Source organism: Chiloscyllium punctatum, chromosome 24, assembly GCF_047496795.1.
Source record: "Chiloscyllium punctatum isolate Juve2018m chromosome 24, sChiPun1.3, whole genome shotgun sequence".
In the NCBI taxonomy this organism is placed as follows: domain Eukaryota; kingdom Metazoa; phylum Chordata; class Chondrichthyes; order Orectolobiformes; family Hemiscylliidae; genus Chiloscyllium; species Chiloscyllium punctatum.
Window position 1 is genome coordinate 82,950,243 of NC_092762.1, and position 17,235 is coordinate 82,967,477.

The 17,235-nt window shown below is 44.1% G+C and overlaps 1 protein-coding gene across 1 annotated transcript in view; it reads right to left on the minus strand.

The window, feature by feature from the left end:
• The window catches only part of LOC140494758 (tyrosine-protein kinase JAK2-like), a 113,448-nt gene that overhangs the window by 18,951 nt on the left and 77,262 nt on the right, over positions 1-17,235 (minus strand). Inside the window, exons 13-18 of the mRNA XM_072594325.1 lie at positions 16,477-16,564; positions 14,871-15,004; positions 12,660-12,798; positions 10,719-10,870; positions 5,327-5,477; positions 2,297-2,436 (exon numbers count right to left, since the gene is read on the minus strand). Coding sequence (XP_072450426.1) covers positions 2,297-2,436; positions 5,327-5,477; positions 10,719-10,870; positions 12,660-12,798; positions 14,871-15,004; positions 16,477-16,564 — 804 coding nt within the window. The remainder of the gene's footprint in view (positions 1-2,296; positions 2,437-5,326; positions 5,478-10,718; positions 10,871-12,659; positions 12,799-14,870; positions 15,005-16,476; positions 16,565-17,235) is intronic.

Genomic DNA, 17,235 nt, shown 5'->3' on the forward strand with positions numbered 1-17,235 from the left:
GATCCCCTTACTAATCAAGAACCTATCTATCTCTGTCTGACAGACACTCAATAACCTGGCCTCCACAGCGCTCTGCAGCAATGATTTCCACAGACTCACCACCCTACGGCTGAAAAAATTCCCCATCTTAGTTCCAAAGGGTCATGCCTCATTCTGAGTCTGTGCCCTTGGTCTTAGTTTCTTCGACCAGTGGAAACATCTTCTCCACGTCAGTATTCTGTAAGTTTCAATCAGCTCCCAGCTCCCCCATCCTTCTATACAAATGTTGGTGGAATTTGAATTCAGTGAAAAACCCTGGAATATAAAACTAATCTCAGTGGGAAGCTCTTTCTCAATATTACAAACCCTTCATTCCCAGGATCAGTCTTGGAGACCTCCTCTGGGTCCGCTCCAAGGCCAGCATATCCTTCCTTAGATACAAGGCCCAAATCCTCTCACAATGTTCCAAATATTCAAGAGTTTAAAAGATGGATGTAAAAGATCCCATCACATTATTGGAACAGTCCCAGGCCAGTGTCCATTTTGGAAATAGAAGCAAAATACTGCAGATGCTGGAAATCTGAAATTAAAAGAAAAGAGAAAGTACTGGAGAAACTCAGTAGGTCTGGACGTATCTGTGGAGAGAGTCTGGTATGACTCTTTTTCAGACTCTTCATGTTTAAAGTCTCTTCTTCATATCAGAGGGCAGTTAAGAGTCAACCACATTGCTGTGGATCTGGAGTCACATGTAGGCCAGACTAGGTAAGGCCAGTAGATTTTCTTCCATAAATGGCTTTAGTGAGCCAGATGAGCTTTTCACTGAGACTAATTTTATATTCCAGAGTTTTCACTGAATTAAAATTCCACCAACATTTGAACCCATGCCTCCAAGAGCATTGGCCTGAATTTCTGTATTACGATCAGAGTGGTGCTCAAAAAGCGAAGCAGGTCAGGCAGCATCTGAGGAGCAGGAAAATCGACGTTTTGGGCAAAAGCCCTTCATCAGAAATGAGACCTCATTCCTGATGAAGGTCTTTTGCCCGAAACATCAATTTTCCTGCTCCTCGGATGCTGCCTGACCTGCTGTGCTTTTCCAGCACCACTCTAATCTTGACTCTAATCTCCAGCATCTGCAGTAACCACTTTCGCCTCTCTGTATTACTTATCCAATGATGTTGCCACAATGGCATCATCACCTCATAAATCACTGAACCATTATCATTTTTTAATTCATTGGTGTTTTGCATGTAGGTTCGCTCACTGAGCTGGAAGGTTCGTTTTCAGTCGTTTTGTCACCATGCTAGGTAACATTATCAGTGAGCCTCCAGATGAAGCGTGGGCGGTATGGCTCACTTTCTATTGATGTGTTTAGATTTCCATTACCATTGTAACCAGTACTCTATCAACAAACACACTGACTTGGGTCCCATTTACCATGCCTAAGAAAAGGAACAGGAAATGACATCACCACTGGAAATGACATCACCGCCGGAAATGACATAATCAGTCCAAGGAAACCTAAATACATAAATAGAAAGTGGGTCATACCACCAGAGGCTCACTGATGATGCTACCTAGCATGGTGACGAACATCTGAAAATGAACCTTCCAGCTCAGCGAGCAAACCTAATTCCAGAAGCTCAGCCTGAGCTACAAGTCTTCTCAAAACTCACAATTCTGATACACACACACACACACACACACACACACACATATACTGACTGCCACATTCCATACCGTCATAGAATCAAACAGCACAGAAACAAACCCTTCGGTCCAACTTGTCCATGCTGACATAATCCCAAACTAAACTAATCCCACCTGTCCATATCCGTCCAAACCTTTCCTATTCATGTATCCATCCAAATGTCTTTTAAATGTTGTAATTGTACCCACATCCACCACTTCCTCAGGAATTTCATTCCACACGTGAAACACTGTGTAAAAAATTTGCCACCATGTATTTTTTTTAAAATCTCTCTCCTCTCACCCTTAAATGTGCCCCCTATTCTTGAAATCCCCCATCCTATCTATGATTTTATGAACTTCTATTAGGTCACCTCTCAACTTCCTATGCTCCGGTGAAAAAGAATCCCATCCTATCTAAACCTTTCTTTATAATTCAAACCTTCCATACCCACATTTCTAAGGTGAGTCATTGGCTGTAATGCTCTTTGAGACTTCTAAAAGATGTGATAGGCGCTACGGAAATCATTTGAGATCACTGAATCCGACACAGAACAAGATTAGAGCTGTGACCTTCCTCACTCACCTCTCCGAACCCAGTTTTATTCCTCTATGAATTCAGTGCAAGTACCTTGCCCAAAACTGAGATGAATTTAAGATGCCTCTCTTCAAAGAAACTGGGATCATCCTGTTTCCTCGTGTCCACAAAACGCCAGAATCCATCAGTACTGGGGAGGTCAGTGGGTGACAGGTCACACAGTCGTTCATAGTCTGCAATCAGACAAAGACATTAATAACACTAGGAGCTTAATGCAGGGTAGAATTCTGACCTTTCACATCCAGGGTCTTATACAATACCAGCCTCAGAAAATAGGTTATAAATCATGCTCAGCCCTATGAGGTTAATCTTTTCTAGCTCAGCAGAGTTTCTGTTGTAATATCAAACTGCTTCTAAATTGGCATCAACTGTTTGGAAATGATGACTGAGTTCAAGCCCAAAGTGTCTGAGATTGGGGGTGAGACACGCCAATGGGGACAGTTAGAGGGAACACTACTCTGCCTCCAATCCTGTGCTTCACCAGCCTGAGGAGTTTTATTTAATCACGGTATTAGCACAATAGAGAGAGGTGACCCAAGTTTAGGAAGCTGAGATGTGGAAACGGTTTGGAGAGAGATGAGAAATGGCAAAGGCGTGAAGTCACTTTTGAGAGTGGTGTACAGGCCCCTGCCCTAACAGTTACCACAGAGTTAGGTGGGTCATGAAGGATGACATAATGGTGCTAGTTGGAAAGGCTTTACAATAATCTTGGGAGATTTGAACTTACCTTTTTGAATGGAAAAGTCAGGTGGGCAAAGGTAGCTGAGGTGAAGAGTTGATGGAACGTTTCCAAATAGTTTCACAGAACAATAACAGAATTGCACGCAATATTCCAACAGTGGCCTAACCAATGTCCTGTACAGCCATAACATGACCTCCCAACTCTTGTACTCAATACACTGACCAATGAAAGGAAAGCATACCAAACCCCTTCTTCACTAACCTATCTACCTGCGACTCCACTTTCAAGGAGCTATGAACCTGCACTCCAATGTCTGTTTGTTCAGCAACACTCCCCAGGACCTTACCATTAAGTGTATAAGTCCTGCTAAGATTTGCTTTCCCAAAATGCAGCACCTTGCATTTATCGGAATTAAACTCCATCTGCCACTCCTCAGCCCATTGGCCCATTTGACAATGATCCCGTATTGCTCTGAGGTAACCTTCTTCGCTGTCCACTACACCTCCAATTTTGGTGTCAGCTGCAAACTTGCTAACTGTACCTCTTATGTTCACATCCAAATCATTAAAGAAAAACAGAAACTGCTCGAAAATCTCAACAGCCCTGGCAGCATCTCGGAGAGGAATCAAAGTTAACATTTCGGGTTGAGTGACCCTTCTGAGGATCCTTTTGCTGTGGATCTGAGTCTGTCCTTTAAAACTTAAATACAGGAAATTAAAAGGACAAACAGAGAATCAGCAATTATTTTAAAAGATAGATCAGTGGAGATACCATGTCAGTTACTCAAGGGGATATTTCTGAGTATGTCGAATAAATAACTTTCCAACAAGGAAGAAAATAGTTCAAAGGACTGACTATCACATGTGGTTAACTCGAAATGTTAAAGATGGTATCAAACTAAAGGGAAAAGCACAAAATTGTGTAAACATAAGTGACAGGTTAGAAAATGGATAGAACATAAAAAGCAGCAAAGTATGACCGAAGTTTAATAAAGAGGGACAAGTTAGAGACTGCAAGAAAGCTACTCCGAAAAATAAAAATAGTCAGAGTTTCGGTAATAATTTTAAAAATAAGAAATAACAAAGTCAGCCTTGGTCCTACTGAGAGCGAGACTGGAGAATTACTAACAGGAAATAAGGAAATAGCAGATGAATTGAACAGGTGTTTTGTATGTGTCCTCAACTGTGAAAAAATAAAGACAACATTACGGAAGCAGCAGTAAATCAGGAAATGGAAGGAAGGGAGGATCTTAAGAGAATCACAGTTTCTGCAGAAATGGTGCCGAGAATGTTGTTGGAGCTGTGGACTGGCACACATATGGATCCTGATCAGCTTCCACACTATTACTTAAAACTATTAAAAAGCAGAAAATTCGCCACAAAAGGAAGATAAATTGCAGAACACTTCATTAAACCTTTACTCATATAAGTGGTTTTCCACACGACCTCATCTACCTTGCAACATTACTTTCACAGGAATGAAAAATAACTCTACAGAGGCCAGAAACCCTGACAACAAGTCACCCTTTATTTACACAAACACTGCTCTGGCCAGCCAGCTCAGAGCCAGTCCTTAGGTTGAGGGGACTTCTGAATGTCCTGTTTATTTATCTTTCTTTTTTAAAAATGTTTCTCTCCCCCACTACTGTCTGACAGCAGTAGTGCTTATTTTTCCCCAACACCCATGTTGTGTGTGTGCAGGTGAATGTCCTGTTTATTTTTTTTTAAATATTAACCCCCACACTCCCGCCTAACTGCGGTGGTGCTTAATTTTTTCCCCAACACCCATGGTGTGTGTGTGTAGGTGTGATACACAGTGAAAGACACAAAGTGTATGGTTCTTTATTCAATTGCCACCACCAGGAAAATAAGAAAACACCCAAGTGGCCAGTGACAAGCCCTGCCCTTCACATCAAAGGGCAATGCTGTGATCAAAACAGTGAAGGGGAGGGTAGGGACTAAATCAAAATAGAGTTGGAGGGAGAAATAATGCACTCCACTCCCTGCGACGCCCACCTCTCCCTGAACAACTCCAGGGTGTTGGTGGACGCCGCGTGCTCCTTCTCCAAGGACACCCGGGCTCTAACATAAAATGTCCTGTTTATATCTGTTAGCCAGGGCTCCCTGATTGGCTGTTAAAGGTTCACAATCCCAATCAAGGATCCCAGTCAATGTGGTTCACTTGGCCCTCTTTCCAGTCACTATGGGGAGGGTTTATTAGAGAGAGAGAGAGAGAGAGAACTGCTGCTGGTTTAACCTGAGGGTCACCATATCTCAGGTGAGGAGGAGAGGTTGAGAAGGAGGGTCTCTCTGTGGTAACCTCAGTTGGTGCAGGAATTGATCCCATGCTGTCGGCTAATGCTCAGGTGGGAATCTGGTTACCTGACGTGTTCAGTTTATTGAGCTCCCTGATGATCGCTCTGAAAGATGGCCGCTGATAGGGCTCATAGTTCATGCACTGGTTGATGAGGTTGGCAAGCTCTGTCCACCTGGGAGCAGGAAGCTGGAGACCGTCTTCATAAAACTGCAGTTTCTGTACGATCAATGGGATAAAAGACCTGATTCATTAAAAAAAAACACACAATTGCAAGTCTATCCCCAGTGCAGTTTTTATTTCCTGATGGTTCCCACACTCCACAGCTGATCTGCTCGGGTCAGACTCCTGCCCAGTGGCTGAAGGGGAGATCTGCCCAGTGAGAAATTCAGTAATTGAGTCAGTCAGACGGGAGAGCTCCCAGCTTAATCCCAGCTCTCCAACTGAGCTGCTGTGACTCAGTGAGCAGTGTTACCTACCTCTACACCTGAAGGTTATGTTTTCTAACTTCATCCCCAAGACAATAATGTAGGCTGACACTCCTAGTGCAGTACTGATGGGGTGCTGCACTCTCTCAGGTTCTGTCTTTCAGATGTGATATTAAACTGAGTTCCCAGCTACCCTCTTCCATGGATATATCTCCTTTTGGGGAATTCTCACTTGGTACTTAGAGGCTGTGATAGGTGCCACGTCAATGCAAACTTTTCCTTAAGCAAATAGGGAATAGAGGTTCATTCCTTGACGATCTTCAATCAGGAAAGGAAAATACTCAGCCAGGCTCCTTTGCCTGGTTCATTTTCATCGAGCTGTGAGGGAACCTGCATGCAGATTGCAAAAGGACAGAGCGCTTGCGATGCTTCCTACAGTTGGGCAGCTGCCAGCATTCTGTGTGTACACACATGGAGGAGTAATGAGCACCTGCGTGAGATCAGGTGTTAAACAACATGGCAGCCAAATGGAGACAATGGGTTAGAAAGGGAAGAATAAAGAAAGAGATTGGCCAGGAACTTTGGAAACATAAATGGAATAGGAACACATATGCACAATATTTTTTTGTTCTCTGTAACATGCATAAGAGTAATTACTCCATCTACAGTTATAGTGTCACAGAGATGTACAGCACGGAAACAGACCCTTCGGTCCAACTCGTCTTTGCCGACCAGATATCTTAATCTAATCTAATCCCATTTACCAGCACTTGGCTCATATCCCTCAAATCCTTCCTATTCATATACCCATCCAGATGCCTTTTAAAGGTTATTGTACCAGCCTCCACCACTTTCTCTGGCAGCTCATTCCATACACGCACCACCCTCTGTGTGAAAAGGTTCCCCCTTCGGTCCCTTTATATCTTCCCCTCTCACACTGAACCTATGCCCTCTAGTTCTGGACTCGCCAACCCCAGGGAAAAGACCTTGTCTATTTACCCTATGCATGCCCCTCAAGATTTTATAAACCTCTATAAGGTCACTCCTCAGCCTCTGATGCTACAGGGAAAGCAGCCCCAGCCTGTTCAGCTTCTCCCTGTAGCTCAAACCCTCCAACCCTGGCAACATCCTTGTAAATCTTTTCTGAACCCTTTCAAGTTTCACAACATCTTTCTGATAGGAAGGAGACCAGAACTGCATGCAATATTCCAAAAGTGGCCTAACCAACATCTTGCACAGTTGCAGCATTGTGTTTCTCTGTCATATACACAAAATCTGTTGTGAATAAAAGTACACAGTACCTGCTATTTCCTATGTCATACACAGGTGATGCTATTCCCTTTAATATATCTGTAATGTAATATAATATGATGCAACATAATACACTATTTACCTTATAGCATATATAGGGTGAGCTCTCTGCTAATATATATACTGACCAGAAAACTATAAGAGGCCATTCAGCCCCTTGAGTCTGTTCTGTCATTCAATAAAATCATAGTTGATCAGATAATCCTCAACTTCACTTTCCTGCCAATTCTCCATAATTCTTGATTCCCCTTATTGATTTTCAGTCTTGAACATACTTAGTGATCCAGCCTCGACAGGTCTCTGTGGGAAAGAATTCCACAGACTCACCACACTCGGAGAGAAGATATTCCTCCTCATCTCTGCCTTAAATGGGTGATCCCTCATTCAGAGATTATAATCTGGTCCTAGACTCACCCGCAAGGGAAACCAATCTTTCCACATCTGCCCCGTCAAACCCTCAAAGAATCTTACATGTTTTAATAAGAAAACTTGCCAATCCCCCATATTGAGAGAAAACCTTTATTGAAACATACAAGATTCTTAGCATAAAAGTGGATAAATCCCCTGGACCTGATCAGGTGTACCTGAGAACTCTGTGGGAAGCTAGAGAAGTGATTGCTGGGCTTCTTGCTGATATATTTGTATCATCGATAGTCACAGGTGAGGTGCCGGAAGACTGGAGGTTGACAAACATGGTGCCACTGTTTAAGAAGGGCGGTAAAGACAAGCCAGGGAACTATAGACCATTGAGCCTGACCTCGGTGGTGGGCAGGTTGTTGGAGAGAATCCTGAGGGACAGGATGTACATGTATTTGGAAAGGCAAGGACTGATTAAGGATAGGAGTTTAGGTCAGAGTGGTGCTGGAAAAGCACAGCAGGTCAGGCAGCATCCAAGGAGCAGGAAAATCGACGTTTCGGGCAAAAGCCTTTCATCAGGAATGGAGGCAAGGAGCCTCCAGTGTGGAGAGATAAATGGTGGGGGGTGGGGGGGGGAGGCGATCTGGGGAGAAGGTAGCAAAGAGTACGGTAGGTGATTGGGAATGGGATGGAGGTGATAGGTCAGAGAGGAGGGTGGGGGAAGGTAGGGATAGTCAACATGGCTTTGTGCATGGGAAAACTTTTTTGAGTTTTTTGAAGAAGTAACAAAGAAGTCTGATGAGGGCAGAGCAGTAGATGCGATCTATATGGACTTCAGTAAGACGTTCGACAAGGTTCCCCATGGGTGACTGATTAGCAAGGTTAAATCTCATGGAATACAGGGAGAACTATCCATTTGGATACAGAACTGGCTCAAAGGTAGAAGACAGAGGGTGGTGGTGGAGGGTTGTTTTTCAGACTGGAGACCTGTGACCAGTGGAGTGCCACAAGGATCCGTACTGGGTTCACTACTTTTTGTCATTTATATAAATTATTTGGATGTGAGCATAAGAGGTATAGTTAGTAAGTTTACAGGTGACACCAAAATTGGAGGTGTAGTGGACAGCGAAGAGGGTTACCTCAGATTACAACAGGATCTGGACCAGATGGGCCAATGGGCTGAGAAGTGGCAGATGGAGTTTAATTCAGGTAAATGCGAGGTGCTGCATTTTGGGAAAGCAAATCTTGGCAGGACTTATACACTTAATGGTAAGGTCCTAGGGAGTGTTGCTGAACAAAGAGACCTTGGAGTGCAGGTTCATAGATCCTTGAAAGTGGAGTCGCAGGAAAATAGGATAGGGAAGAAGGCATTTGGTATGCTTTCCTTTATTGGTCAGAGTATTGAGTACAGGAGTTGGGAGGTTGTGTTGTAGCTGTACAGGACATTGGTTAGGCCACTTTTGGAATATTGCATGCAATTCTGGTCTCCTTCCTATTGGAAAGATTTTGTGAAACTTGAAAGGGTTCAGAAAAGGTTTACAAGGATGTTGCCAGGTTTGGAGGATTTGAGCTATAGGGAGAGGCTGAACAGGCTGGGGCTGTTTTCCCTGGAGCGTCAGAGGCTGAGGGGTGACCTTGTAGAGGTTTACAAAATTATGAAGGGCATGGATAGGATAAATAGACAAGGTCTTTTCCATGGGGTCAGGGAATCCAGAGTTGTTGTGGTTCTGTTCGCCGAGCTGGGAATTTGCGTTGCAGACGTTTCGTCCCCTGTTTAGGGGACATCCTCAGTGCTTGGGAGCTCCTGTGAAGTGCTTCTGTGATGTTTCCTCAGGCATTTATAGTGGTTTGTCTCTGCCGCTTCCGGTTGTCAGTTCCAGCTGTCCGTTGCAGTGGTCGGTATATTGGGTCCAGGTCGATGTACTTATTGATTGAATCTGTGGATGAATGCCATGCCTCTAGGAATTCCCTGGCTATTCTCTGTTCTCTATTCTCAAACAGAGAATAGCCAGGGAATTCCTAGAGGCATGGCATTCATACACAGATTCAATCAATAAGCACATCGACCTGGACCCAATATACCGACCACTGCAACGGACAGCTGGAACTGACAACCGGAAGCGGCAGAGACAGGCCACTATAAATGCCGGAGGAAACAGCACAGAAGCACTTCACAGGAGGCTCCCAAGCACTGAGGATGTCACCTGGACAGGGGACGAAACGTTTGCAACACAAATTCCCAGCTGGGCGAACAGAACCACAACAACAAGCACCCGAGCTACAAATCTTCTCACAAACTTTGAATCCAGAACAAGAGGGCATAGGTTTAGGGTGAGAGGGGAAAGATATAAATGAGACCTAAGGGGCAACTTTTTCACACAGAGGGTGGTACGTGTGTGGAGTGAGCTGCCAGAGAAAGTGGTGGAGGCTGGTACAATTGCAATATTTAAGAGGCATTTGGATGGGTATATGAATAGGAATGGTTTGGAGAGACATGGGCCGGGTGCTGGCAGGTAGAACTAGATTCAGTTGGGATATCTGGTCGGCATGGACGTGTTGGACCGAAGGGTCTGTTTCCATGCTGTACATCTCTATGACTCTATGAGTTGACAGGGGAGTTTCAGAGCAAGAGTGTGGTGCTGGAAAAGCCCAGCAGGTCAAGCAGCATCTGAAGAGCAGGAGAATTGATGTTTTGGGCATAAGTGCTTATGCCTGAAATGTCAATTCTCCTGCTCCTCAGATGCTACCCAGCCTGCTGTGCTTTTCCAGCACCACACTCTTGACTCTAATCTCCAGTCCTCTCTTTCTACCAAGGGAGTTTAGGTTAGATTCCCTACAGTGTGGAAACAGGCCCTTTGGCCCAACAAGTCCACACCAACCATCCGAAGAGCAACCCAGCCAGACCCACTTCCCTCTGACTAATACACCTAATACTATGGGCAATCTAGCCTGGCCAATTCACATGGCTGCACATCTTTGGACTATGGGAGGAAATCAGAGCACCCGGAGGAAACCCATGCAGACACAAGGAAACTGTACAAACTCCTCACAGACAGTCACCCGAGGCTGGAATCGAACCTGGGTCCCTGGTGCTGTGAGGCAGCAGTACTAACCAATGAGCCATCATGCCACCCACTAAGTTGATATTTCTCCATAATATACAAAGTCCTATTCCCTGTAATATATGTGCGAGTTAGGTATTCTGAATTATGTATTTGGATTGGGCTGTGAAATTTCTTATACTTATAAGGCTGTAGGACCAAATACATTTGTTAAGTTTTCCCAGTCTTGAACTCTTCTATTGAATAGCTCCAGATCAAAATCTATTCAAAAGTTGAAAAACTAGCAGTTGACTGCTCCAGACCCGTCTTGGCTCCATGTTGTAAAGAGGAATGTCTCCTCCACTGAATATCTCCCAGAGAGTTGTCCCAAAACTCCACTTGTCTGGTTCTAGAGCCAGATGGTCAGTTCTGTCGATACACTCAGGAGCTGTCCAGGGGATCCTGTCGATGCGCACTGTGGAAGAAACACAGTTAGATATTAGCTTCACCTTCACATTGGAATGGCGGGATTACCTTACACTGAAAGACTGGAGTGACTGGGCTTGTATACTCTTGAGTTTAAAAGACTGAGAGGGGATCTGATTGAGACATATAAGATTATTAAAAGATTGGACATTCTGGATGTTTCTGCTGATGGGTGAGTGCTGAACCAAAGGACACAGCTTAAAAATACGGGGTAGACCATTTAGGACAGAGATGAGGAGAAACTTCTTCACCCAGAGAGTGGTGGCTCTGCCCCAGAGGGCAGTGGAGGCCCAGTCTCTGGATTCATTTAAGAAAGAGTTGGATAGAGCTCTCAAGGATAGTGGAATCAAGGGTTATGGAGATAAGGCAGGAACAGGATACTGATTAAGGATGATCAGCCATGATCATATTGAATGGTGGTGCCGGCTCGAAGGGCAGAATGGCCTACTTCTGCACCTATTGTCTATTTCTGGATTAGTGGTGCTGGAAGAGCACAGCAGTTCAGGCAGCATTCAAGGAGCTTCGAAATCGACGTTTCGGGCAAAAGCCCCTCATCAGGAATAAAGGCAGTGAGCCTGAAGCGTGGAGAGATAAGCCAGAGGAGGGTGGGGGTGGGGAGAAAGTTGCATAGAGTACAATGGGTGAGTGGGGGAGGGGATGAAGGTGATAGGTCAGGGAGGAGAGGGTGGAGTGGATAGGTGGAAAAGAAGATAGGCAGGTAGGACAAATCTGGACAAGTCTTGGGGACAGTGCTGAGCTGGAAGTTTAGAACTAGGGTGAGGTGGGGGAAGGGGAAATGTGGAAACTGGTGAAGTCCACATTGATGCCCTGGGGTTGAAGTGTTCCAAGGCGGAAGATGAGGCGTTCTTCCTCCAGGCGTCTGGCGGTGAAGGAGGCCCAGGACCTATTGTCTATTGTCTATAAATTAGCACCTCCACCAGCAGGCTGGACATTAAAGAGCATGGAAACACACACACCTCGAAATTCCCATCGGAATCAAGCAGCAACTTAACCTGGGCACAGCTTCTGAAGAAGTTTCATGTTGGACTTGAAACATTAACTCTGTTTCTCACTTCACAGATGCTGCCAGCCCTAATGCATTTCTCCATTGTGTCCTCTGCATTTCAGATTTTGAGCATCTGCAGTAATTTGTTTGAACCTGATCACTCCTTCATTGTTGCTGGATCAAGATGCTGGAACTCTGTATCTAACAGCACAGTGGGAGCACATGCACCTCATAGTACACACTAGTTCAGGAAAACCTCCATCACCTTTTCTGTCAAATGGGATTCCAATCATGTCAGCGTCAACACCCACATCCATAGAGTTATGCAGTCATACAGCACAGAAATAACTTTGATCCAATTTTCCATACCAACCAAGATTCCCAAACTAAACCGCATTTGCCAGTGTTTGGCCCATATCCCTCTAAATGCTTCCTATTCATGTACCAGTCAAAATGTCTCTTAAATGTTGTACCTGTACCTGCATCTACCACTTCCTCTGGCAGTTCATTCCACATGTGTGAAAAAGTTGCTCCTCATGTCCCTTTTAAATCTTTTTCCTCTCACCTTAAGATTATGCCCTCTAGTTCGGAACTTCCCCTACCTTATGCCAGGTACGAATACTCATCAAAAAGGGCATTGCAAGCACATCCCTGTCACATACATGTCAACATTATGTTGTTTAGCATTGAGATGAACTATCTCTTCCTAACCAATAAAGAGGTACCATGATCAATGACATAGCTTCTGTGCCAAGTTCTCTCAATCTCTTACCTTCAATTGGCAGGATTGTGATGCTGACTCCAGGGTCACTCAGTTTGATAAATGGAGGGATCCCTTCTACCGCATCCCCTTCACGGGTCAGCAGTACATTCTTTGCAGAGACGTTGCTGTGGACAATGTGTCTGTCCTCCTGTCAAGGAGAACGCCTCATGTTAAACTGAGTGTCGATGAGGGCTTGAAGCTGAACATAGCTGGGTCCGTGAGGACAACATTGAGAATCTGGCGATTCTTGGGGAGGAGGGTTCAGAGGGTAATGGAAATGAAGCTAAGTATGGGAGCTGTGTTAGTGTGCTCGAGGAGTCCAGGATAAATAAGACACGCACAAGTGGAGGGAAAGTAGAGGAATGATGTCAGGCTGTATTTCCTCACTTAATGCTGTGATTAATGATAGGAAGGAGTTACCGAGGAAGGCTGACTGGGCCCCAGACTACTTCATCAAATAGCTTGGGTCTTGAATGGGAAAATTGAAAGATTGGCATTCTGAGGACAAATTAAATGGATCCAAGAATTTATTTTATCCAAACCATCATTGTCCAACCTAACGGCTTCATTGTCATAGTCAACCCAATTTAGTTTCACAAAATTGTAGAATAATATAATGAAGGAGCCAGGCCATTAGGCCCATCATACTATTCTGGATCTTAAGAGAAATCCAGATAGGCCCACTCTCTGCTCTTTCTCCATATCTTGGCATTTTTTGTCTCATGTGATATTTATCTGACACCATTCTGAAGGCTACTATTGAATATATATCCACCCCTGAAAGGCAGTGCTTTCTCAATCCCAGCCACTCATTGTGTAGAAATGTCTTTCCCCATGTAAATCTAGGGAGAGAATTCCAGGATTTTGACCCAATGATATGAAGGGATGGCAATATATTTCTAAATCAGAATGGTGAGTGCCTTGGAGGGAAATTTGAGGGGATGGTGTTCCCATGTATCTGCTGCCCTTGTCCTTTTACATGGAAGCAGTCATGGGTTTGGAATGTGTTGTCTGAAGGTCTTTGGTGAACCTCTGCAGTGCATCTTGTCGATAGTACACACTGCTGCTGCTGAGTATTGGTGGTGGAGGGAGTGGATGCTTGTTGCGATGGTGCCAATCAAGCAGGGGCTGCTTTGTCCTGGATGGTGTCAAGCTTCTTGAGTGTTGTTGGAGCTGCCTCCATCCAGGCAAGTGGGGAGTATTCCATCACACTCCTGACTTGTGCCTTGTAGATGGTGGACAGGCTTTGGGGAAATTGGGAGATTAATTGTTCACTGCAGCCTCTGACATCTTATATTTTTAAGCGTAGTCACAGTTGTGATGATAAAAGAGCACAGCAAGATCAGTAAATGACCTGAGGATTTATTTTAGCAGAAAGTGAGGAGATCAGAATCGAGAGTGTGATGCTGGAAAAGCACAGCAGGTCAGGCAGCATCCGAGGAGCAGGAGAGTTGATGTTTTGGGCATTAGCCCTTTATCAAGAATTCCTTATTAAAGGGCTCATTCCTGATGAAGAGCTCATGCCTGATACGTTGACTCTCCTGCTCCTCGGATGCTGCCTTACCGGCTGTGCTTTTCAAGCACCACACTCTTTGACTGAGAATTGATTTTGGTTCTGTTGTTCTGAGTTAAACTTTTAGTCTGGGAACCTTGGTAAACTACCCACCCAGAACTCTACCCATCCCTGTTTTTGTACATGAACACGGGAAATAGCTAGAAACTAGGAGCAGGAGTAGGCCCTTCAGCCCATCAAGTCTGCTCTCCCATTCTATATGATCAAGGCTGATCCTCTATCTCAATGACATATTCTCATTCCTTCCTCTCCCCTTTGTGTATTTAAAATCTAAATGAAAATTTATGTCTTTCATGAATTTATTCAGTGGCTTAGCCCCCACTGTCTCCTACTGTAGAGAACGAGGAGCAAGAGTAGGCTACTCAGTCCATTGAGTGTGTTCTGCTGTTCAATACGATTCTGACTCATCTGGTTATTCCACAACCACATCCCAATAACCTTTCACCTCTGTGCATGTTGCAATTTTTTTCTACTTCTGCCATAAAAACCTTCATAAAGCTTGCTTCCCCCACCCATTTGAGATCCAAAGCCTCATCGCCCTCCAAAAGAAAAATGCTTTCCGTTATTTCTGCCTAAAATGGGTGACTCCGAGGAACTGGGAACATCCAACGATGAGATAAGCGACTGTTGTGTGTTGTAATACCTACCAGGAAATTCATAGCGTAAGAAAGTTGCTTTGCAACTTCCAGCTTCCAGCTGATGTTGACACAGCTTTTGTTTCTGTTCTTTTTTAAGTACATGTCCAGGGCTCCGTATTTCATATACTCCTGCACCATGATATCTGCAAAGTGAAAGAGAGAAAATTAAAAGGGCAGTCATTGAGTGGCTATGGAGTGGAGCACCTGAAGAAGGTTTTGTATTTGAATAGAAGTGCAAAATAGCTGTTTTGAAGGCTTTTATAACTTAATGTGGTCGCCCTTCCACTAATAACACCCACATGCTGTTTAAGAACACAGGAACAGGAGGTGGTTCTTTAGTCCTTGGAGATCATTCCAACACTTAGTGAAATCGAGACTGATCTGTGACCTAATGCCATGTACCAAACTTTGCTCAAAATTCCTTCATGCCATTAGTTAACAAAAATATATCAGTTTCAGATTTAACGTTCAAACTTAATCTTGCCATTTGCTGAAGACAGTCCTTGACATCTCCACTCTTTGTGTATAAAAGAATATTCTAATTTCACTCCTAAGGTCTAGTATAATAACACTGCCCCAATCTTAGATTCTTTATCTGTGCATTATACACAGAGACTACTTGTGTCACAGGAATTCGATGCTTTAAAATGTCTGCTCCTCGTGACAAGATGCTCAATTCTGACTCTTTCTTCAGATTTGTTTATGTCTTGGAGCCATCGCACCCAGACCTTACTATACTCCTCAACCTGTGGAAATACTTTCTCCCTATCTACCTTACCTGAAGTTTAACACTATGTGATTAGCCATTTAGGACTTAGATGAGGAGGAGTATTCTCACCCAGAGAGTGGGGAACCTGTGGAATTCATTGCCACAGAAAGCGGTTGAGGTAAAACGTTGAATGTTCTCAAGATATGGAAATGTTGGTGTTGGACTGGGGGAGACAAAGTCACACGGCATCAGATTATAGTCCAATGGGTTTATCTGAAACGGACGAAGGAACAGTGTTCCAAAAGCTTGTGGTTTCAAATAAACCTGTTGGACTATAACCTGGTGTCATGTGACTTCTGAATGTTTTCAAGATGGAGTTAGATATAGTTGGCAAGGTGAAAGGGATAGGAAGAAAGTGGGGAGAGGGGACTGAATGGAGAGTGTGGTGCTGAAAAAGCACATTAGGTCAGGCAGCATCCGAGGAGCAGGGAAGTCGATGTTCCTGATGTAGGGTTTATGCCCGAAATATTGATTCTCCTGCTCCTTGGATGCTGCCTGACCCGCTGTACTTTTCCAGCACCACACTCTCTACTCTAATCTCCAGCATCTGCAGTCCTCACTTTCTCCTAGGATAGGGCTGAGTCTGATAATTATCCATGAGAAAGAGAGAGAGAGAAAAGGGGAGAGATACTGAGGACCATAGTGACAGCAAAATGTTAGGATCTGATGAATGATACATTGGACTGGTGAGGGTCAATGGCTTCCCCTTATTCCAGTGCCACCGTGCTGTATGTTATAATGAAGACTTTTGCTGATTCACGCTTTAAAATAATTTGAGTGGTTAATTGTTGGAAAAAGGTAGGAGAGAACAATTCAGTCAAACCCCATGGACATTACAGGACTTACTGTCATTGCTGACTGCACAGATTCCATAAACCAGGATTAGATGCTTATGGGAAATTTGACTCATAATGCTTGCTGCTTCAAAGAATGACTATAAGAGTAAAAAAGAGTTCAGTTAGTTAGTTACAATAACAGAGGTAGATATCTCCAATTGCCTCCAGCAATATAATCACCTCCCAACTCTTTTGTTTCTCTGCCTTGCACCTTCCCTGGCTCCCATTGGCAGGTTTAGGCTGATGAATAGACTCTCTTACTTCAAATGATGTTGATCTTGCTAATATTAGGCAAAAAAGCTGTGGATGCTGTAAATCAGAAACAAAAAAAACAGAAGTTGCTGGAAAAGCTCAGCAGGTCTGGCAGCATCTGTGAAGGGAAAGCGGGTCCGGTGACCCTTCCCCTTCACATTCATCTTGCTCTGGTGCATCCCCTGTGCAGCTGTAACCTTGCATACCCCGTTCTGCCTCAGTACCCCATGATCTATACGTCCTTGTTTGCTATGATCTGGCTGTACCACTTGCAAAACAAAACTTTTCACTGTACTTAGGTACACGTGACTACAATAAATCGAATCAAATCACTCAAAATTCCTTGAGTGCCTAACTGTGGAGTTCCACCGGTCTCCTTTACCTCTCGAGATTCTCTTTGGCTAGGTTTTAGGCTGTCATTCATCATCCTTCAATATCCATTTTCCTTACTGAAGTCTCCACAATTCAGTAACCATTTGAAATATCAATGGACTAGAAGATGCTATTTAGCCCCTTA